This window comes from Pan troglodytes, chromosome 13 (genome assembly GCF_028858775.2).
Source record: "Pan troglodytes isolate AG18354 chromosome 13, NHGRI_mPanTro3-v2.0_pri, whole genome shotgun sequence".
In the NCBI taxonomy this organism is placed as follows: Eukaryota; Metazoa; Chordata; class Mammalia; order Primates; family Hominidae; genus Pan; species Pan troglodytes.
The window spans coordinates 107,305,155-107,329,657 of NC_072411.2; the positions used below are offsets into that span (position 1 = coordinate 107,305,155).

A 24,503-nucleotide genomic window follows, 5' to 3' on the forward strand; every position below is an offset into this window, starting at 1 on the left:
AGGTGCAGTTTACTACCACTCAGTATAGTTTCCAGCCTTTCAAGTGAAGGAGAGCTGGCTTAATTAATTATGGCATTTCTAATCTCACTTAATTTGTTATTTTAGTGAAGCCTTCAACAAGCCCTACTGGTTTTTCCCCCAGGTGACAGTAAATATTACAGAAATAATACACTTTACAAAATGGGTATTGAAGTGCACCTCTTTGGAAAGCCATATAGTGCAGACATATTTATAAGACAGGAGCATTCTAAATGGGATCTCATGTGGCCTCTTTATTTTCCATGAAGATGCACATAGAATATGAAAGGGAGTAAACATGTGGCTTATGTGGGAGCAATTACAAAGGTCTCTTTGTATTTCCTAAGTCCAAAGGCATCCATTCACACCTAGTTCTGCATGGTTTCAGTTGCTTCTCTGTCAATTTTTTTCCCAGTGCATATGATTTGAAAACTGTAGTTACTGTGACAGTATTTTGGTTATTAGATATTTTTGTTATGGTTTTAAAGTAATTAATCCCTTGCTACTTTATACGTTTCATGACAGTGGTGGAGGAAATGGGGGGAAACCTTTGGAGGCACTCCTGAAAGAATGGAGAGAGAAATTAATCTCCAGTCAACATAGGGTCTAATGCAGTTATAAGAGAAGCAAAGATTTAGGGCCAGCCCCCTGCTCCACCACCTCTGTCAATTCACCACTGGATGACTAAGCCCACAGGGGTGGGTGTGACTCATCTGCATATCCAGCCCCTAATGAATCAAATTGTGCAATTCAGGGAATATGGCAATTGAAAACCAGATGCTTAGGCCACTAAGCCATCCCTTCTGGCACATCGTAAAGCATGGTGTTGTAAATACAGCAGATAATTGAAATGTAGATTTTAGATATAGGCACTGTTAGCAGCCCTCCTCTAGCTTTCATTGCTGAGAGTCTTCCAAGTGTGTTTAACAGTTCATATTAAGGCAATTGCTGTCAAAATTAATTAAGGATTTTTATCTTTTCATATTTTTTTAAACTCTTCTTTGATGAGGAGAGTATTCATAATACAAACAAAAGACAGGCGTCTGAACTTAAAAGTACATCCAAACTGAATATGGAAAATATTCTATAGTTTGGGAAATAAAGTTGTGAACTCCCCATTTGGTTTCTTTCAAGTTTTTGCTTTAAACAAAACACAGGTTTTTTAAGAAAAAACCTTGCTACTCCATTGATTAAAACTGTCATCCTCCTTTGTCCATCATATAATGTACTTTCCATAAATTAGCTGCTTCACTTCTTTTTATACCAATCAAATTACAGTGGTCCTTAGGCTTAAGTGGGTCACAGGACTTGGCTTCTTATAACCCTCAAAGCCCCTTAGCTTTTTATAAAAGCCATCAAGCATGCCATTTGATCTGTACATTTTCTCTTTTTTTTTCTTGCTGTCTTCAATATTATGGACAAAATTTGGAATATTTTAGTAGGTTGTCTACATTTTATAAAACCTGTTTTTGTAATGAGACTGTTACAAATGAGAGTAATGAATGCAATAAAGTTAAGAATTTGTTGAAATGATATTACCTTATTCAAAAGTAGATAGAGTAAAAGTAAAAAGTCTATGAAGAGTGGTGGTTTGAATTGGGCAGTCAACCTGGGATGAATGTCACCATTTCATCCGTGTTAGTATTAGGCATTTCAAATGGCAAAATTATATCACCAATAATATTATTTCAAAAAGGAAAAACAGCTCTACCAGGCTTGAAGTGACCCTGACCATCATAGCTATTCAGAAAGAATGGGTGTTGTATCATTCCATGTGAATATCGTGTGTTGATCGGAAGTCATACCAAAAAAATTACTTAAAGTGCATCTTCTAATGTGACAGTGTAATCATAAGGACATCAGAGTTAAGCCAATTATTCTAGTTCACAGCAGTTTTAAATTGAAAGCTATTTTTGTGCAATGGCATCTAGATGAATGTGATTCTCAGAGACAGGTAAATAGTGTCAGGCTCTAAAGATTTTGCAACTGTGATCCAAATGATGACTGAGTTCCCGCAGTGAGGCCATAACTCATGGGCACTCACCAGTCTTTCCAGTACTGAGAAGTCATCATTAGCACCCTAATGGAAACTGAGGATCATGATAGAAACGTACTCAGTGATGCGTTTGACAGCTGTACAGAGTAACTTCCTTTAGAGGGAAGGATTAAAATTTGACAGAGTTTGAGCATAAATAAGGAAATAAATTAAGATAAGACTAGATCTAGATGCATGAGCACATTGAGGATTGAATTATTCAATCCAAGTGGACAGAAAGAAAATAAATAGATTGTTATATTTCTTTTTTAAAATAATAGGGTAAAATGTGATAAGCTGGGCTTCGGGGGATGACTGAGTTGCTTTGAAAAATAATGGGAAAGAAAACCAAGCAGTTTTGCTCTGTTTTAAACCGTTTGGACCATAGCCACAAAATTCAGAGGAAGAGAAAACTATGTTAAGTAAAAATCAACCCTCAACTTTCACTATGTTTGGGCAAAACTCTGGAAACAGTGAGACAAATTCATGTCACATTAATGAAGAGAGTTACTGACTTACACTGTCCCTTTTCTATTCCTTCTGCCTCCTGGTCTCAACCTCTTTGTGTCAATAATAGAGATTTATGGGAATGACTGCCAATCATAATGCAAAGTATATAGAATGGTGCAACACTTATGACTGTCTTTTTTTTTTTTTGGAGGTGGAATCTTGCTTTGTCATCAGGCTGGAGTGTAGTGGCCTGATCTCGGCTCATTGCAACCTCTGCCTCCCGGGTTCAAGTGATTCTCCTGTCTCAGCCTCCCGAGTAGCTGGGATGGGACTACAGGTGCCCGCCACCACACCCAGCTAATTTGTTTTTGTATTTTTAGTAGAGACGGGGTTTCACCGTGTTGGCCAGGATGGTGTCAGTCTCTTGACCTCGTGATCCACCTGCCTTGGCCTCCCAACGTGCTGGGATTACAAGCATGAGCCACCATGCCCGGCCTGCAGTGAGGCCATAACTCATGGGCACTCTCTTTTTCTTTTTCTTTCTTTTTTTTTTTCTTTTTTTCTTTTTTTGTTTGTTTGTTTGGAGATGAAGTCTCGCTCTTGTCCCCTAGGCTGGAGTGCGATGGCATGATCTTGGCTCACTGCAACCTCCGCCTCCAGAGTTTAAGCGATTCTCCTGCCTCAGCCTCCTGAGTAGCTGGGATTACAGGCACCTGCCACCATGCCAGGCTAATTTTTGTATTTTTAGTACAGACGGGGTTTCACCATGTTGGCCAGGCTGGTCTTGAACTCCTGACCTCAGGTGATCCACCCCCCTTGGCCTCCCCGACTCTCTTTTTCTGCAAGCACTTAATCCTTGGGCTTACTCATAAAATATGTGCCACCTTGATAGGGACATACCTGAGCATCTGACTGAGGAGGGCAAAGTAGGAGGTCAGCAAACAAATTGCATGCCCTGGCTCCTTTCACTTTCCATGGCACTTCAGCCTAGTGCTGTACACCAACTGCCAAACAACCAGTCATTTCTCTGTTTTTCCTTTCTGGTGAGATGGCAAATCTGAGTCCAAAATCTCATTGATTCTCCATTTCCTGAAGTCAAGGGTAGGACTGAGTCAATTATTTTGTTCAACTTTTTTGCATCCAGTGGATTTCCTAACCATTACTGTTTCTGTATGCATGTACTTCAGTCTTTAAGAAAGAAGGAAAACCAGGTTTTTTTCTTTATTGTCATATCTGTAATTTGCTCCTTTCTCAGAGGAAGGTCATCCACAGAAAATTAACCAATATATTTGATTCTATAGAACTATCATTTTTGCATCCAGTTGCCATTCCTTCTGAAGAGCTGTTAAATGCAGTGATTTTAATCTGCTTTGATCGCCTCACAAGTGAAGAGGTCATTTGCTGTATTTTGTAGAGGTGCATCACCGGAGTTTCCTCAGCTACAGAATTATTTCCCTTGTAACAAGAAGAGAAGAGCAAGGTTTACATCACCACTGTGCTTAAAAACTCTTATCTGTCAGGAAGCATGTGCTTTTCTGTACAACCCTGGGAGTTCATTAAAAGTGTGAGGTTGCATCACTGATTAGATATGGTGGAGTGATTGGGCATAGTGCTGTGGGAGAAACCTTAATGTAACTGGAATGAAATGAAAATCTCTGTTTTGTTCAGACCAAGGGAAGGTTTGATTAAAAAGATTTCCTCTTTTTCATTTGGGACACTGTTTTTTTGTGTCATGTGGCATTGAGTAAGTGATCTGTTACAGGTTTGAAACATAACTGCTTCATGTATGTTTTTAACCATTCCTTGCTATTATTCTCATAACATATTAAAAATACAGTTCAGGAAAGATCCAGATATTTACAACAGTTTCTCTGGGGTTTGTTATTTCTGCATGCACTTGTGAAAAGGAGTGCTGGCCCACATTCCTCTGCTAGGGAGTGTGGTGCTGCAGTCAGCTTCACAGTCAGATGGCAGGTTGGGTAAGTTGGTTTACTCACTCAGCCAGTTAATATGAGTATCCACTATAAACTAAGCCAGTAAAACTCAGGCAGACAACCGGAGGTGTTTTTACATGGCTTTCTTTCTTCCAACTTTGTAAGCTAGAAGCCAGGTCAGTCTTCATGAGGATTTACTGAGTGTAGATACTGTGCTCTTGGAGCCTCTTGGGAGTGGAAGTGGAGAGAGACGGGCAGTGATGCACATGCTATGGGAAAAGATTGGCCCATTAGTGTGGGGAAGTTCTTTATGAAGCTGGTTTGTAGCTCTTAGGCAAAAGCAATCAGAACGTGTAAACAGTCGGCCAATTTCATCCTCTACCAGTTTTCATTGCATAAGATTTTGGCCCCAAACAATTGCTCAACTAACTACCAATTTGGTGAGTCTGAATGGGATTCAATGATTAATCCAGAGATGATATTTGGATTAAATCATCACTGTCTAATAGAAGCAGTTATAAATATGTAAATTAAGCTATCTGATTGTAGTACACCTTGGCTGCTTCTAGTTATTCTAGTAATTGTCTATGCAGGGTTAGCGGAAGAGATTTAAGCATTAGAGGCTGAAGTTTTTCAACCCCAAAGTAGCCAACAAATGAAATAGAAGTTAAGAACATAAGACCTTTAGTACTTATGGATTCAACATTTGAAATCATATACACATACTACATGTAAGCCAAAGGCCCAGAGCTTGTAATAATTCATAATTTTGCCGTGGCACAAACTGCATCATTTACACTGGGAGGTTTGTATGTGGAGTGATGTATTTTCAAAGAGGCTCCAGAAAAGATCGCAGCATTGGCGACCTCTCACTTTTCTGCACCTTCTCGGGGAAGTAGATGAGGAGGGTGGCCATTAGAATATCCTCCCCACATTCACTCAGGCTTGTTGTTGTTGTTTCTAGCAACCACCACCTCTCCTATTTAGATATGGTCCCATAGAGCTATCACTATTTAAGGATGTGTCTGCGAAAACATTTATCATCATCTCAGTGCTACAGGTCTCTTACAATTCTGTCAAAGATATGGGCTTGGATTAGCAGCTACATATCAGTTCTTATCTTACACTTGGAATGGGGGTGAGGTTAGAGAAAGAATAGCAGTGTGTTTGGGATCTTGCTGGTGCTCAGTTGAGTTGAATTATAGAACATGCAAAGGGGAACAGTAGACGGGCCATTCATTAGTATCTTCTCTCCAGCTTCTGTGCTCCTTACTCCCCAGAATGGACTCTTCAGAGCAAAAAGTGTATACATTTTTTCATCTCTGTATCTCCAATGCTTAGCACTGGAGCAAAGGGGACCCTCAATAAGGGCTTGTGAACTGAATGATACCTGTTTTGCTATGGGTTTGCTAGCCCTGTTATTTCTCATTTGATGATATAGTTTTGTTGAATAATGAGCGTTACCCAAAAACCTTTCCCTTGAATTCCCGTGTTCAATTTTGCTTTTGATTACAGAGTTCCTAAAGCAGAAGGCTACTAGAGGGAGAAGGTACTGAGTGAGGTCAAGGTGTAAGATGCCTGTGGACATGGGTGTCACCCAGGGTGATAGTAAAAGATAAGGCATGAGAGAGGGAGAAAATATTAATTAAAATGATGGAGCAAGAGGAAGTGCTGAAGGACCAACTTGGAGACTGTCAGGTGTGGACAATGAAAAGGGAATAGTAAAGCAGCATGGGGCAGCTTCCAGAGGAGGAAACAGGAAATTCTTATCTAGAAACAGCTCCAGGATGAGAGTGGGCAGCATGAAGAAAATGATCATGTCTCACTTCATAGGGTTGCCGAGGAAGTGGTTTCTTTGGGGAAAGTTTATTGTCATTTACATCAAGGTAGCAGAGACAATACTTAAGGAAGTTCTTGAGCTTATGAAAGAGTTCCAGGGCATCCTAGGAACAGAGGAGGAGAAGGGTTTGGAGGTACTTGGGAGCTGATGCACCAATGAAGGCTAAGGAAATGCCGAAAGAAGAAAGAGCAATGGAAGAGGACAGTTGCCCCAAGAGTTGTTTCTACCTTGACCCATGATTAAGTCTAAAGAAAAGAGATAGCTGGAAGAGGAGAGGAATATCGAGCAAGAGGTTCAAAACAGATTTTCCGAGATGGTGGGCCTTGCTTGCAGTCTTGCCTCAAGTGTAAGGTCCCCATGCTGATCAACAATCTCTAGTCTGTAGGTTCAGGATCTGGAGGTTTCAGCATGGAAGTTTCCTTTCTCAGCTGGTGAGAATGTGATTAACTCAAGCTTCCAGCGGTTGTGGAACTTAGTTGGTTTTAAATATTGGTTTAAATATATTTTATAAATAATGAAAGTCATTTTAAATTACATTATAATAAATAAAATATAGGTGCATATATAAAGAAACATAACCAGCCAGGTACAAATCAATGCATTCTCTTTTACTTCAATTATTTCAATTCATAAATAAAGATTAGCTTTCAATTGCACTTTAAATTCTCTTGCCAGAGATGCCTCTGGCAATGGTTCCAGCTGGCTGGCAACTTCGAATGCAGAGACAGTATCATATTGTCATATTCATCTTTGAATCCCCCCAGAGTCCAGCACAATACTCTGCACATGGAGTCTAGCATAATACTCCAGACGTCATAAATATATATTCTATTGAAAGTTAACTAAGACCCTTTAAGGAAAAGGAACAGATTTGTTTACCCAGTAAACCCCTTGTAAGTAGAGTATCTGTTGTATTTCAGTCCTATGCTAAGTGACAGGGATACCAAGATGGATGAGACTCATTCCCCACCTCAAAGCTCTCAGAACCAAGCAAGGCAGACAGACCTGTAAAGAAATCTTCACCTACCCCGAGATCAATGAATGCCATGACAGAGCTTGCACATGGCATGAAAGTGGCACTGAAGAGGGAGATTGAGTCCATGCAGAGTGTTCAGGGAGAAAGTGGCTTATACTGAGTTGGGTGTGAAGGTATAGATGGCTGGATATTTGCCAGGCAAGCAATGGTATTCTAGAAAACTGGTGTATCTAGGTATGTGTTGAGCATCTCCCCTTTGCCAGGCACTGTTCTAAGCTTTGGGGATATATTTGTGAACACAACAGATAAAAACCACTGCCTGCCTACTTGGAGCTTACATTTTAGCTATTGATAACCAGTAGATTATTTTAATGGGACAGTGCATCCCTCTACCTCTCAAGCACTGTAAAGTTTTAAGTTTAAAACATTTGTATTTAAATAGAAATGCATGGTGGTTTCCTTGTGTGATCAGCATATATTCTGGTCTGGCTATAGCTACTTTTGCAGAGTCTCTCCTAACTCTTTGTTGTGTTTCTACCCTTGCTCAAAAAACAAACAAACCTTTTGCTGACTGCTGCCCATGACTACAGCTGCTCTCAGCAGTTCAGACCTCTGCACCTCATTTCAAGCTGTGTTTCCACATGCTGTAAGAACCCACGATGGTGTAGCCGGCTCTGGATCACCCTACTTCTCTCCATACAGTTGTCTTTGACTCTTCCGCTGTTCCTCCTTCTTCACATAAGTCATGGTAAGGATTGCTTCAAGTGCCTCTTAGGTTGTCTGAAGAAAACCCTTCCCCAAATTGTTTATTTTCAGTAGGTCTTATAAGCTGTGAAATTGTTTTTTGAAACTAGAGGCTTCCAATAAAGATGTCACAAAGTGAAATGCAAGAATGACAAAGTGAATGGCGAAATGATTGTGTAGGAAGATATATGAAGGTCATAGGAGAGCAACAGATGCACATGGCAAAGTCAGGAAGGTTTGAGTCTGGATGAGAAGAGGGTGAAATGCTTATAGACGATAGGCAATAAAAAATACCTTTTCAAGAAGTCCTTGAACTTGCCTTATTCATGAACTAAGATGGCTTGTCAATGTGGTTCTCTATCTAATAGTTATAAAAAAATTCTTTAACACAGTTTTGGCTTCCTAAATTTTGAGATTTTTTTTTCTAAATGTACTACCAAACTAAGCACACATACGAATAAGTGTGCTTTTCTTTTCTTTTCTTTCTTACCCTGTTCATGACACAGCTATGGAATTGGTCTGTGGATTAAAATTTTTCTGCAGCACATTTTCATCCTGAAGATTTTCGTCGTGAAGACTAGCAGGAAAGTATGCTTGTGTTGGCATGCGTGAAATGCCTGTGCAAAAATAAACAATTGCTTTAATAGTGTGACCTTTTATCTCTACTCTCTCTGATCCAAACCTGGCTTTTGTATAGCTTTGCATCAGTGTATATGGGATATTTACTAGAGCCAAATTTGATTGAGATGTATTTCAGCCAGCAAAATGAAAGTGGTTAAGGTAGAAATGCTTGGTAATTGCTGAATTATCCCAACTTCCTTAAGTTTTTTCTATTTACCAGCTTTAGGTGATGATTTGGAGTTACAAATGAAGCCCCAGTACCATATAAATGTCCATTTTGACAGACCTGGATTCTAAATATTTGAGAAGATGGTATAGTTTAAATAGATTAAATGAAAGAAGGATGTTTATAATACCTTTGATCATACATTTTATGATTTAGCATGATCTGAAGCAGACCTTGTGGAAATTGCTGTTTTTCAATATCTTCACCCTTTCAATAATAAACAACATTATCTTTGTGTATCGAAGCACTGGGCTTAAGCAGTTTTAATATATTTAATGATATAGGAAAACTAGGGGAAAATTAGCTATAACTGAATGTGGGAAAGAATCCAATTATAAATAGAAATTATGATTATAAACATGTTTATATCAGTCTTGTATTTGAAAAAATTGTTTTCCACTCTTTTCAGCACTTTTGAAATGTGTTATTTGAATATGAGAAAGAAACAGTGAACAATAAAGGAGGGGTTGCAGAATTACCTTGTTGAACTTCTAGACTTCTATGGCTCTGAAGATTTTAAAGCAGCCTTTACTTGAACATATTTGTGTAGGGAGAAGTGCACCCACTGGTGTTAGCCTTATGTTGAAAGATTAGCAGAGCAGATGAAATGTTGATCTTGACATCAGTAGTTATTTTCATTTCTGATACCTCGATGAGATGGATGAATGTGTTTGGTCCACTCAAATCTCACAAACGAAACAGAATTCCCTCTCTACCCACCATCACCTCTGCCTTTTTTAAAAGCTCACAGCTGTCTTTTGACACCTGGTATCAGGTTAAGTCAACTTTTACACATTTCTACCAAAAATAAGCAATAAAACCAAACACAAACAAAAAAACTCCAGCAGGTAAAGGGTATAATTTTTAAGAATTTTATTATAAAAATTTCACTGGTCTTTTAAAATCTAAATCAGAATACTGAGAAATCTTAACAATGAACTCTAACTGTGCTGATTATTAGCAATGAGAAGAAAAGAAAATATCCAAGAAAAGATCATAGGAAAATAAAAAAGAAATAGGGGTATAGAGAGAAGGTTTTGGTTTTATTTCAGGTATACTTCATGCCATAGATTTATTCCTCAAAAGTTGTATAGAAATTAGTATGTTAAGAAAGTATAAAGGTGTTATCTATTCTGAGAGTGCTTCTCAAGGGAAGCTCTCCAAGAAAACATTTGGTCAAATGAATACCTCTTAATTGATCTGTTGGGGAATTTTTATATGTATGTTTATTCAGTTGGAGTTTGCCTGCCTTAGTATTTGGTGCATTATGACATTTTATGCTTGGAATGGACCTTAAAAATCTTCTTATCCCCAATATAAGGAAAATAGAAGTGAGGGCCAGGAGGTGATGTGTCTGGTCACCAGACAAAGCAATGATAGAACTTATATTAGAATCTGTGTCTCTTTTGTGTTAGACCAGAATTCAGTTACTGTATCTTGATCTTCACTCATTTTAAATTTATTTTTATTAAACCTATGAAAATCATTCAGCATCTCTTGCAGACACACCAGAAGAAGAGAAGGTGTGGCCAACCCTGATTATATTGATTATCAATGGGATTTAGCCTCTGTAGCACATAATCCACAACTGCATAATCTCTGTGAAAACAGTCCATTGAAAGTTGTAGACTTTTAGTGCATTTTACAAAGTTCAGAACTGTTTACACTGAGTCCAGTTTTATCCCATATGCATTCAGGTAATTTATCCACATGGCTTAGTATGTGTTTGTGAATGTGCATGAGCACCCTGTGTGTATGCTCTCCATAAGCCAAGGATTTGAGCCAGTCATTTAATGTTAATGATTTTACCTGCTCCCAGGATTAGCAAGGGACTAGTTAGTAGAATATTTATGATCTAATCGTGTTCCAAAAAAGGTTTTTTTATTTTAAATATGCAATTATTAGAGCATAATCTCTAGAATAATGAAAAACTTGATAGTCTTTCATATAAATAATTTCTCTGGATGTTTCATAATGTGGTATCTTTTCCTTACCCTGTTTGCCTGAAATCAACAACTAAGAGACATTACAAGGTAAATACAGTTAATGTGCTTGCTTTCAAAACTAAGTCTTAGGAAACGGGGGTCCCAAGAAATTTTGGTTCTTTCTTTGACCTTCAGTTTCTTCTTCGACAAGATATTCGTCTTTTTGTCTTGCATATGTTCAGGTATGAAATTGGAATAGGAGTGCCAAGAAATCCGCTAGATTGTTGTGGATATACATCTAGTTATATGTGAAATAGTTTGAGATCTTTGAAAGAAAGGTAAAGTATAATGAAGACATTATTATAGGTTTTTGTTGCTGTCATTAAAAAAGAATCCATAACATAAGTAATAAGGTCAACATTCCTTAAGTCAGCAAGTATTTATTGTGGTGCACAGAAAGAACACTGAACTGAGTATCAAGAATCCTAGATTCTGGCTTTATCACTAACACAACATGTAAAAGGAGACCAGTCATTTCAGCTTTCTGCATCTGAGTTTCCTTAGCTATAAAATGGGTGAACTGGCTTCACTCATCAACACCATCCTTCCCGGCTTAGTTAATAATTTTTAGGATTTTTCCTGAGTCTCAGATCTGTACTAGCTACTTTAAGGCAGTGGTTTTTGAAGTGTGGCTCCTGGACTAGCAGCATCAGAAACTTGTAGACGCTCTGGACTCACCCTAGACCTACTGTAGCAGAGCTTCAAGCATTGAGTGCGGGGCCCAGCAATCTAGGTTGTCACAACACTCCAGGTAATTCTTCTGATCCACGTTAAAGTTTGAGAACCACTGTTAGACATAGAAATGAATAAAACACAGTTCTTCTTAAGCAGCTTTTAATTTAGCACTTTTATATCTCTAATTGTCATGCCAATTTCTGGCTATGTAGGTATAAAATCTAGTGGCGTGTGTGTGTGTGTGTTGTGTGTGTAGTAAATTATAGGCATATTAATTGCTAAGACTGAAACATTTAGGGATGGTATCTTTGAAGTCAACTGAGAGATTTCCAATGGCAAGGCCTTTCCAAAGGCATAAAAAATATATATGAAGTTTGAAAATAACAGTGTTTAACAATCAAATTGCATGTTAATTTCATGTGTGCTTATCAAATGCAGTTTGTTTTAGTTCAGCACAGATATTTTTGTTCTGAAAAGTAAAAACAAATATTCTGGAATTATGCCCAGAATTTTAATTTTAAAATTTACATTATGATTATGTATGAGCACCAGGCACATAACCTGATGTTCAGATCCTCTCTGTATAATGTTTCTATTACTCTCATTCCAGCATTCATGTGCATTTTCAAAAGAAACTTGCAGTTGACTTTTCAGAATGCAAATCTTGTTTTTAAATGCACCTGAGTTTTTAAAACATAATTCAGTTGCAGTTAAATTTTATGGGCAAGTGGTTTCCAATGTAGCTAAAATTCACTGAGGGGGAAAAATCATGGCCATATATGATCACCTGTAAATCAGAGGGAGATACTTATTGATAGACAGGACCGCTATTTCAGTTCTCATCTGAGAGATGAAAAACTGAGCAATAAAACTACTTTTAATTTCATTTTGTAGCTACACTAGACCAGGGAAATTCAGTGAGAACTTGGGAATGCGATGAGCATTCTCTTCCAAAAAAAGTATCAATAGTGTTAAGTTTCTTTGGACATGTATAACCTAGTGATGCTTCATAATGAATACACGTTCTTGTATGAAATCAGTGACTGGTACTAACTGTGAAATATGAAATGATAGCCTGGTACTGATACCGTAATCACCCCTGGAGAGACTGTTGCCTCTCTTGGTGCCTGGCCCCTTTCATCCAGCCTGTGAGCACTTGCAGTTGTTAGCGCTAGTGCTAACCAAATGTAAACACCTTTACTTTCCAGCTGTTGCTAATTGGTTTGGGAATAATTATAGAAGTGTTGATTTTAAAGCTAAAAATAGTGTGGTGATGTTTAAATCCAACTCATTTTGGCTGTCAGAAATGCTCCCGTGATCCTGAAAGTGTTGCTAAAAACGTTCGCTTTAAAAAAAATTGTAGTAATTAAACTTGTCTGTTGTGAGAGCCACATATGATCTGCCTGTTCCCTGCTCTGATGAAAGTGGTAAAGGGCAAACTTCTTAAAGGTGTCTGACCAGTTGGCAGGACACAATCTCCTGCTGAACTTTATTTTAGACAGCAAAGCCTTGTCATTTGAGCAAAAGAGGAGATAAAATTTTGAAATAGCTCTATACCTTGTATTTCATACAGCTGATTATATCCTTCTATGTTAACATTAAAAATAGAAATTATAAGAATTATATTAATAAAATTAATTATAGAGCGTCCAAAACCATTATGTTTTCTAGAGGCAAGTTTGAGGATTTGAAATCACATAATTAATGTTGTTCAAACCTAAAGCTGAAGAAATATGGTAGCTGTTTGGCATCAATTGTTTATACCTCTGATTCTTCATAATCAGGGTTATTTTTCTACCTTTCCTTCCAAATTTCAAAGTCATCTTACAGATTTTTCTCAAAGTCATTTAAATAAGCAATGAGGAAAACTATATTTTCATTTTTAGACATGTGCAATTTCATGACTCTTCATTTTACCATGTAATTTAGTGAAGGAAAAGCTTAAGTATTCTTAACTTATCATTTGTCAGTTATTTTGTAATTTTTGGAAAAAATGATTTTATGTACCCTGTTAAGAGGTGAACTGCCTTGTCGATAAGTATCAAAGCACTGCACAGCTACAGTGTTGCTGAAGTCAATTTGAAATTGGCTTTATGTCCTTATAGGATGCCCTAAGCATCTGTCTGCCTGCCCCACCTTCAGAGAATATCAAAGAATTTTGTTAGTGCAATATATGGAAATGATCTTGGCAAGTGATAAACACTGCTCATTAGTTGAGATGATAAACTATAGTTACTACCCCTTTTTGATAGCTTCGGCAAGGGAAAGTGTTTTTGATATTATCTTAATAATAATAGGAGATATAAGTCTGTGAATGTGTATTCTTTTTAAAGTCTGTAGTCATTGACATGATTTCTCCAAATGTGTAGTCAGTTCAGAATTACCCTTGAGCAGATTATGACATTGTATTTGGCCCAATATTACTTTCAAATTGTAATTGATATTTCCATATACTCAGAGAATTAAGTAACTTGTTGATATGAATAGAATCTTTACTTGCTATCTAACTGGAACTAGATGAAAAATTCTTTCTTTAATCTTGCGTAATGTTGATTTGAGCCAGAAAGTATGTTATTTTTCTACCTTGTTAGGGATCAACAACAAAGTTCCATTTAGAGTATGGTGCAGAGGCAACAATAATGATATAAAACTTTATAGCAAATATCAGTTTTTTTCTTTGACACTCTGAGGATACATCCCATACAGAATTATAAAACTAAAAAGAATATTTATTTTAATTAACTGTCACTGTTAACTGTTCATGGATTGAGAGACTTTATGATGGTTAGATTGTGATACTCTCCAAATTGATCTATATATTCAATGCAATCCCTAGCAAAAACCCAACTGTTTTTTTTTTGCAGATATTAACAAACTGATTCCAAAATTAATATGGAAATGCAAGAGACCCAGCATAGCCAAAGCAATCTTGAAAAATAAGAACGAATTTGGAAGAATCACACATCCTGATTTCAAAATTTAGTACAAAGCTACAATAATTGACTGTGTCGTACTGACATAAGAATAGACAGGTATAGATCAATGAATAAAATACAATTGAGGATCCGGAAATATACCCTTACATTTTTGGAAAATTCATTTTCTTTAAGGGTGTCGAGACAATTCAATGAATAAAAAAACAATCTTTTCAATGAATGATACTAGCACAACTAGATATCCACATGCAAAGAATGAATTTGAACTCCTTCCTCACACAGTGTGCAGAAATGAACTCAAAATGATAATAGGCCTAAATGTAAGAGCTAACACTGTATAAGATTCTTAGAATAAAACAAAGGTGTACATCTTTGTGACCTTATATTAGGTAATGTTTCTTAGATACAAAACCAAAAACACAAGCTGCAAAAGAAAAAATAAATACATTGGACTTCGTTAACATAAAAAACTTTTGTGCTTTAAAGGACACATGAAGAAAGTGAAGACAACCCAAAGAACAGGAAAACATATTTGTAAATCATATATTGGATAAGAAATTTGTATATGGAATATTTAAAGAATTCTTTACAGGTCAATAATAAAAAGACAAATAGACATTTCTCCAAAGAAGATACACAAAGGGCCAATAATCACAGGGAAAGAAGCTCAACATCATTAGTCATTACAGAAATGTAAATCAAAACTACAATGACGTATCACTTTATACCCATTAGGATGAATACAATAAATTAAAATTAAAAGTGAAAATAAGTTGTGGCAAGTCTATGGAGATTTTATACCCATTAGGATGAATAAAATAAATTAAAATTAAAAATGAAAATAAGTTGTGGCAAGTCTATGGAGATATTAAAACCCTCATGTATTGCTGGTAAGAATGGCAGATTATTCAGACATGTGGGAAATAGTGCAACAGTTCCTCAAAATGTTAAACGTATAGTTACCGTATGACCAACAATTCCACTCCACAGCGTACGCCAGAGAACAGAAAGCATATGTTCACACAAGAACTTGTACCCAAATGTTCATGGCAACATTATTCATAATAGGCAAGAGTGGAAACAACCCAAATGCTCACTAGCTGATGAATGGATAAACTTAGTGTGGTATGTCCATAAAGTGGAATATTGTTGGGCCATAAAATGGAGTAAAATACTGATATATGCTACAACATGGATGAGCTTTTGAAAACATTATTCTAAGTGAAAGAAGCCACAAGTCTTATGATTCTGTTTATATGAAATGTCTAAAATAGGCAACTCCTTTGAGACAGAAATTAGATTAATGATTGACAGGGCCTTTTGGGGAAGGGGAGGATGAGGAATGACTGCTAATGGGGTTTGAGGTTTCTTTTTGGGGTGATAAAAATGTTCTGACATTAGTTGATGATGGTTACAAAACTCTGAATATACTGAAAACCACTGAATTGTACTCTTTAAAATGGTGACTCTTATGTAAATTACATATCGATAAAGCTGTTGTAAGAAATAAAAATGATCTTAAGGCAATCCTTTAGATGATTGTAGCTGCAGCCCCACAGACATGGGGCTGCAAACTTACAAGCGATCCAACCCTAGAACTGCCCAGCTAAGCTACTTCTAAATCTCTGGCTCACAGAAACTGTGAGAGATAATAAATGTTTATTTTTTTAATTTATTAAGTTGTGGGATAATTTATTATACAACATTAGAAAATTAATACAATGAGCTCTTGGTGTTATGTGCTTGATGTATAGAGAAGCAGACACAAATTCATTCCTGTGTAAGAGAAACAGATAAGAAAGTTAATGATTTTGGCAAAAATGAGGTCATCAAATATCCTGACATACATGATAATCACAGGTTCCAATATTATGTTAAATTATCCACCTAAGTATTTTTGTAACCCGCCCAACCCTGTCTCCACTTATCTGTAAGCATATATCAAGCCCTTCATAATAATATGAATGTTTGAGAGCTTTCAAAAACAATCGTCTTTTAAAATTTGGTAACTTAAACCATGAAGTGTTCTTTAGCCTTATGGAAATTCTTTCTTATCTACGTGAAAAGGAGAAAATTAATTTTTTAAAAGTCTAGTGTAGACCAAGTGTTTCACAAAACTACCAACCCCTGCATGAAATGTTGCTACTCAATCTAAAAGTGAGAGACTTTTTTAAACTCAATTCACTACAACAAAGTGCTTCTGTTGCAGTTATGTCTTACTTTCTTTAAAATAATAACCTGGCTGGGCGCGGTGGCTCACGCCTGTAATCCCAGCACTTGGGAGGCCAAGACGACCAGATCATGAGGTCAGGAGATTGAGACCATCCTGGCTAACACGGTGAAGCCCCATCTCTACTAAAAATACAAAAGCAAAATTAGCCGGGTGTGGTGGTGGGCACCTGTAGTCCCAGCCACTCAGGAGGCTGAGCCAGGAGAATGGCATGAATCAGGGAGGCGGAGGTTGCAGTGAGCCGAGATCATGCCACTGCACTCCAGCCTGGGCGACAGAGCTCAAAAAAAATAAAAATAAAAAATATATATTTTAATTTTTTTATATTTATATTTTATATTTATATAAAATAAATATATTTTTATTTATGTAAAATAAATATACTTTTTATTTATGTAAAATAAATATTTTATATTTATGTAAAATATATATTATATTTTATATTTATGTAAAATAAATATATTTTATATTTATGTAAAATAAATATTTATATAAACTATATAAATAAAATATTTATAGATATATTTATCTGTCTCAAAAATAAAAATTAAAAAAAAAATAACCTAATTTACTTATGTCCAGCCTCTTAAGCTCGTATGTTGTCTTTCTTACTCTGTTGGAATAATGCATTCAGATGCATAAATGCTGTTTATAAGTGTGGGTTTTTGATAATGGGTTTTTCTATATCTGGTTTGTTGCTCTGATGAAACCAGAGTCCACGTGTAACAATAGTTTATTGTGACTCCACTTATGAAGAGAGGGGTATCCACAGGATTCCCTGTTAGGGAACAGCTCTGAGCCCTAATGTCTTCCCTAAGGAAGCAGCAGCATCAGGCGTGCTTTCTAGAATCCATCCTCTCCTCTGCTTCTCTGGGTAACATCCAATACAACTTTGCCACTGTCCTGGAGTACAGGGCCTCTCTGACCCTCTAACCTTTCTGTAGTGGGAGCCTGTTTACAATTTTAGAAATTAAATAGGCAATTTGAATCTCTCTCTGAAGATTATCCTCAGAATCAAATTTCATGACAAAGTAAGAGTTCTGGATTTCTTCTTCCTGCAGTGTTTCTGCCTGACTTTGACAGAGGTGACTTTGCCAGGCAATGTTTTTTCATGGATTTTGCTTTTCTTTATATTTTAATGTTGTGAGGGGCAAGCAAGTACGTACCTTAAGGCTAATATATCACCATCTGTCTCCAGAGCCCCCGCTTTGGTATTCTTTTCCTTTCTGGTTTAAAACACTCAATCCCAAAAGCCTATGGCTGAGTAGCAAGAAGCTAAATGAAGTATTCCAAAGCTCTTAACATATTGCGTTGTGTAGATGACCCATTTGAGCATTTCAGAAACCAAACAGGAGAGAAAAGAACATTGAAAGCACCAAAAAGATTAACACCTGCTTCCAGTTTTCAAAGAAATTAGAGCATATTGTATATATCCAGCATAAAGCGGTTTACTCTCCCATATTGCGATATTTTATTCAGATTTTCAATTCAATATGCACAGCATCACATGCTTATGACTTTGTTTCACTATAGGATTCCACGCAGAACTTGGAAGGCAGAGAAGTTTTGAATGGTGTACAGACAGAACTACTAACTTCGTCAAAAACTAAGGACACATTGAGGTATTCTCTTTATGCAGATAAGAATATCTGATTTATTTCAATTTGATGTGTTTTTTAATAGTTTATAATTGTTCTTACTTTACAAGAAAGATCAGGATAAGTAGAATCATGGAGTGAAACATGTCCCAAGTCTAACAGTTACTTAATTCTTCTTTTCTAGTGTTTTCTTCATATGAGAACTTACTGACAAACATATATACAAATGATCCTTAATCCATCCAATACTCTTCTGTACCCAGGATTTCTGAAATACTTTTTTTCAAATGAACATTTCAGAGGTCATTGTGGTGGTTTTACTTTGACTTTAGCTCTTTGAAAGCACCAAATCCTAGCCACTAGACCACCGGGGAACCCTAAATTTAGCTCTTTGAGTGCTACTTTGTATTGTGCTTTAACACCCTTGTAATAGTTTACTTGATGAAATAAAATGAACCCTGTCTATCAACCAGGGTTTTTCATGTTCTTAATGAAGGCAACTCATTTGCTGTCAGTGGCTGCCATGTTTCCCAGTACTTTCTTTGCTTTGCATTGATTCCCAGTTCAGCTCTAGGTAGTGCCTGGGTTCATGTCGCAGCTATGCCTCTTTACTAGTCCTGTGAGCTTAGACAAGTTACTCATTTCTCTTTCTCTTAGTTTCTGGTCTGTAGAGTGGAAATAGTATTAAAATCTTATTCAGAGGGTTAGTATGGGTATTAAATGAGTTAATACATGTAGACCATTTTGCACAGTGTTGTGGTTAGGATAAATCCTGTGAGTGTTTGCTGCTGTTTCTACTACTATCATTAATATCACATCATCTCTATTATTGTTCTAATCATCATTTTGTTTAATGCACTTCAAATTTGGCATAAGGAAAATAATTTCATATTTAATAGATGGTTACTTCAGCATTAGGTAAAGCTACTGAAGTTTATAATTATTCATGCAGTCGACATATTCCTTTCATTTAGTCCAAACAATTAGCATGAAATTAGCTTTTTAAAAACATAGGTCCTCATCCTTTGTCATGTGCTTTACTGTATGGATTCTCCTCAAACTTATTTACAGCCACGTGAGCATAGTTACTCTTTATTTAGATTGTTTCTTTGACTGATGAGCTGTACAGTATTAAAAATTTGATGAAAACTAGGCTAGGTGGTGCCTGCCTATCATCCCAGCTACTTGAGAGGCTGATACAGAGGATCACTTGAGTGCAGGAGTTCGAGTCCATCTTGCAACATAGGGAGACCCTCTCTCTCTCTGAAGAAAAAAAAAAGGCGGGGGGATATAGGGTAGGGAGTAATAGAAAATCTTCAAAGCACCATCTTTTCAGAAACTTAATAAGATTATCTAATTATGTCTACCTCCAGAAACTAATAAGATTGTTTCTGGAGGTAGACATAATGATTGTAATGCTCTTATTCTATTTGGCTTTAATTTCACTTATTTCAGTGTTAGCTTTTTGAAAAGTTTGTTAATATCTTGTCCAAATGCTATGTGAATAGCATCATAGAGTCAACATTAGTTTGGTTTATGGCTGTATGAACAAATTAGCCAAGCTTTCTTCAGCTACAGGGAATTGAGAGAAATGGTGTATAGGAACTTAAAAATATATATATTCTTTTATTTATTTATTTATTTATTTATTTTATTTTTATTTTGAGATGGAGTTTTGCTCTTGTTACCCAGGCTGGAGTGCAATGGCGTGATCTCGGCTCACCGCAACCTCCGCCCCCCAGGTTCAAGTGATTCTCCTGCCTCAGCCTCCCAAGTAGCTGGGATTACAGGCATGTGCCACCCCAGACCCAGCTAATTTTGTATTTTTAGCAGAGAAAGGGTTTCTCCATGTTGGTCAGGCTGGTCTCGAACTCCTGACCTCAGGTGATCCACCTGCCTCAGCCTCACAAAGTGCTGGGATTACAGGCATGAGCTACCATGCCCGGCCAAAAATATATATATTCTTTAGTTAAGAAATGTATATGTGTGTATATATATATATATAATATATATATTTGATTATCAAAACGGGCTTTTCACATGAGTTTTCTTATCACCTTTAATAGGTTAAAGAACTACAATTCAGAGCAATTAAGTGACAGCTAGAGACTTAATTGACACCCACCACTCTTGCCTACAAAGCCACTATTTCAAACATTCCTGTTGCATGTACATTCCCTGACGCCTTGGTGTTTTATTTCATGCTACCTGACCAAGGCTAGGAAACTTCTCATATAAAAGTGCAGCTAAAATCAGTTTTATATCAAATTCAAAAAATAGAGTGAGTGCAATTCCCAGCACTTTAAGACCCTGGAGTGGGAAAAGGATGATAACAATCTTAATGCCATTGAATGCATGGGGGAAAGCTTGGAGGTTACAGTTCTAAGAGAGGACATTGATTCTAGCCAGTATGAGATGAAAAACAGTTGAAGTGAAATTAGGAAGCCAATTCTGGCTGAATTACATGGTCCATATGCTCCTGGGGCAGGGAGAATCTCATATCCCACAGGGCTTGGCCCACGCATAGGACTTTGGGCACACATCCACGTAGAAGCTAAGTAAATTATTTGTAGTCTATCTCAAAATGTCTTGAAACTGTTTAATTTCTATAATCATTGCTCAAGCCTTTGTTATCCCTCAGCTACACCATTATAATAACCTACTAACTTCTCTGTCAAATATCAGTTTCTCCTTATTCTAATTGATCCCACATATTACTGTTGGATAAAATTTTTTAAACCACAGAATTTATCAAGCCATTCCTTAGTTCCAGACCTTTTGGATTTAGATAAGTCTTGGGTTTGAGTACTAACTCTGCTACTTACTACCTGTGCAATCTTGGACTAATTACATTACTTCTTTAATATGTATCTTCATAGGAAAATTGGTATCGTGGTCACATAGATTATTGTGAAGATTAAATGAGATATAGTACAGACAACTGACTTAGCACAATGCTAAATGAAAGGCTGAAGAAACGTTAATTGCTATTGCCATTATCATTGTCAGTTTTACACAGATTGTAGTTTATTGTAACTATTTCTCATTCACCCAAGCAAGACTGTGAATCCTCCAAAGGATTTCTGACACCTAATACAGGTCTTGGAATATAATAGGGACATATTTGCTGAGTGAATGACTGAATGGATAAAACACATTGCTCCATAAATCATAAGCAAAACTGTTAACTGCTCACCCGTTATTAACGCAAACATCTTTATTTAAAGAAAAATAACATTTAAAAGACATTCTCCAAATAGTTTTACAATATGCATCTCTTGTGAAGCACCACTCAACTTATTTTGATCTTAAAAAGACAATGAAGCAAGAGGTTTGGTGGTTTTTTAAGAAAATTACACTTTGAATGTCTCTTTAAATAGCAAGCAATATGTACAAAAGACCTTCACCTCATCCCTAATTCCTATCTCATTTCTGACTCTGCCTTATCTCTCCACTCCTGCTTCCACAAATAAGCCTTCTTCCAGACTTGCCTTTTGTTTCATTCTTAAAACGCCAGCGCATTTTAGCCTATCTTCTCCTGTGTCCAGGATATCTATTCATTGATCAAACTGTTTGCAGAGGCCATCTCAAAATATGTGGGACATTTCCCCATGTTTTGATGCTTTATTCCTGTAATCATTGCTCAAGCCTCTGTTACTCTATTAGTTTCAGCTAGATTATTGCAATAATTTAGTAATTCCTGCCTCAAGTACCGGTCTCTCCCTTGTGGTTCCCTTTTCCAATTGGTGTCACATATCACTGCATAAATATTTCTAAACCATAGCGTTTATCACACTTCTCCCTAATTCTAGAACCTGTAGTGACTTCATTTTCTGCAAATTAAGTATAAATTTGCTAGCCAGAAATTTAACACACCACTCTGAGCTTTGATCTCAAGCTAATGGTTTAATCTGTCTCCTATACACAGCACCTTTCTTTGTTTCCCTTTTCTCTCTTCTTCTTTCTCCTCGTTATTCTCTCTCCCACCTTCCTCCCTCCCTCCCTCTCTCTAATATTACAACCAATTGTTATGCTCACATATCCTCGTTCAATATCTCCGTACAGTTGACTTTCTCTCCTGTGCATGCCCACTCCATCCCCTCACCTATCTTTTCTGATGGAAGACCCATTTGTCCTTCTTCAGGAATAGATTCCTAATCCCAGCTTCCCTTCCTAATCCTGTACCCTCCTCTGAAACACATCACAAGGTGCCTCCACTTTGAAACTGCACCTTGGTTAGGCAGTTAAGAACTCTGCTAAGGGGTGCAATAAATCCCTATTTGAGTCTTGACTCTATAGAAATGGTATGATGTCGGGCAAGTTATTAAACTCTCTAAGCATGAGTTTACTTCTAAAATGGATGTGATATAAATGTTTACTTTATAGATTTAATATCAGTACATGATATAATGTCCAGAAGAAGGTTAGTACACTGCCTCCCAAGTAATACCTTGCATTCACCGAGAATCTACTACTGTGACCCATCGCTTTCTATTCTTTTTTATTACCTGTCGCAACCTTCCCCTTAGATTATAAACTCCTCAAACATTGGTCTTTGTTTTTTCCTTGTGGAACTTCCCCAATGAAACAACTCAATTAATATTTGTGGAATTCAAGTGAAGTAAGTGGATCTCATCACCAACAACAAAGTCTTTGATAGATTTTTACTCAGTACATTTGCATCCTCAAGACATTTCACCATCAAGTAGAGTTCAAGGTTATCCACAGATTCTTCCCGGAGGTTTCCCTCTGTAGTCCGCCTCTCATACTATTGCATGCCACAGATCTATGAATCCACCCTTCCAGAAAATCAGCTAACACTCAGCCATGTGCTGCAGTCCTTTGTCTTCTCTCTGCATGTCAGCAGTCTGATTGCAAATAAAACGTGTTCCTCAGTCCTGCAGTATTTAAGGCTTTTTTAAGAAAGTCTTACTGAGGACATCAATAGAAAAAAAATGGATTATTCTCTTTTAGCCTATAAGCTTGTTTCCATAGACAGTTCTAACAATCATACTAATAGCAGGTAGTTATTGAATGCTTTGTAAATACCAGATGTGGTATGTGTAACATATATGTGTTATGATCTTTATTTTTCTTATTAAAGCCAACAAATCTAATAGGGAAATACCTAATCTTTTTTTTTTTTTTTTTTTTTGAGATGAAGTTTTGCTCTTTCACCCAGGCTGGAGTGAAGTGGTGTGATCTCAGCTCACTGCAACCTCTGCCTCCTGGGTTCAAGTGATTCTTATGCCTCAGCCTCCCGAGTAGCTGGGACTACAAGTGTGTGCCACCACACCCTGCTAATTTTTGTATTTTTAGTAGAGATGGTGTTTCTCCATGGTGGCCAAGCTGGTCTCGAACTTCTGACCTCAAGTGATCTGCCCGCCTTGGCCTCCCAAAGTGCAGGGATTACAGACGTGAGCCAACGCGCCTGGCCAGGAATTACCTAATCTTAATGTTCTCCATGTGCAAATGAGGAAACTGAGGCACCAGGTCTTAATTAAAATAATTTACTCAGACTCCTGACTCAAAAGTTACCACTGGGATACACTTTCTCTGTAATTACACATGTGAATCATGATTTTCTTCTGAAATAAATTACCCCCCGCTCCCCATCCTCAATTTCATCTCTTCCATACCTCAACAAGTGACCTGCCACTGAGTTCAGTAATCTTAGTGTTAAAAATGCTGTCCATTTGCCTTGTGTAAAGAAATGAGACTTACAAACATCTGCAGCTTCTATTGTGTATTTTTCCCTCAAGCTTGAAGTCTTTCTTCTGGATGGAAACCAAATGAAGCCTTTCACTTCTAGCTCTAGCAGAGTTGCCATTCATGACAGTCTCATTTTTAGACCACTGATTCTGCAGCTTCGCCTATAGTTTTGTCTAAATCTCAGATTGGTAGCAGCTGGTTTCAGTTTTATCAATTAGATCTTAGAGCATTTTGCTGTTTTAATACTAGTTGAACTAATGCTTTGTAACTATCTGCTTGTTTTAGTATGTCTTAGAAAGTTGTATAAAGATAGCTATTTTGATCTTAGTAAAATTTTCCCACTTTTCTTCTATGTATAACCAAAATATTTTTCTTTTATCTCACACAGTTTATTTTCTGTTTGTTTTTTTTTTTTTTGTAAGTGGCTGTCAACCGCTTTTTCTTTCCATTGCCAGAATATCCTTTCTACCTCATTTTCTGTATTTTCCATTTTAAATCAACCTTCTAGCTTATTTTCTGGCTA

General features: G+C 36.9%; 1 protein-coding gene across 11 annotated transcripts in view; it reads left to right on the forward strand.

Annotated features, from left to right (window-relative positions):
- The window catches only part of PARD3B (par-3 family cell polarity regulator beta), a 1,071,110-nt gene that overhangs the window by 530,503 nt on the left and 516,104 nt on the right, over positions 1–24,503 (forward strand). For 6 of the 11 annotated variants that reach the window (XM_009444083.4, XM_009444085.4, XM_009444084.5 and 3 more), the window contains exon 5: positions 18,204–18,292. In XM_009444083.4, the coding sequence (XP_009442358.4) occupies positions 18,204–18,292 (89 nt within the window). Of the gene's footprint in view, positions 1–7,910; positions 8,002–17,420; positions 17,702–18,203; positions 18,293–24,503 lie in introns of those variants that run through there. The other 5 variants (XM_063790656.1, XM_016950358.4, XM_054680135.2 and 2 more) reach the window with 3 other exon arrangements.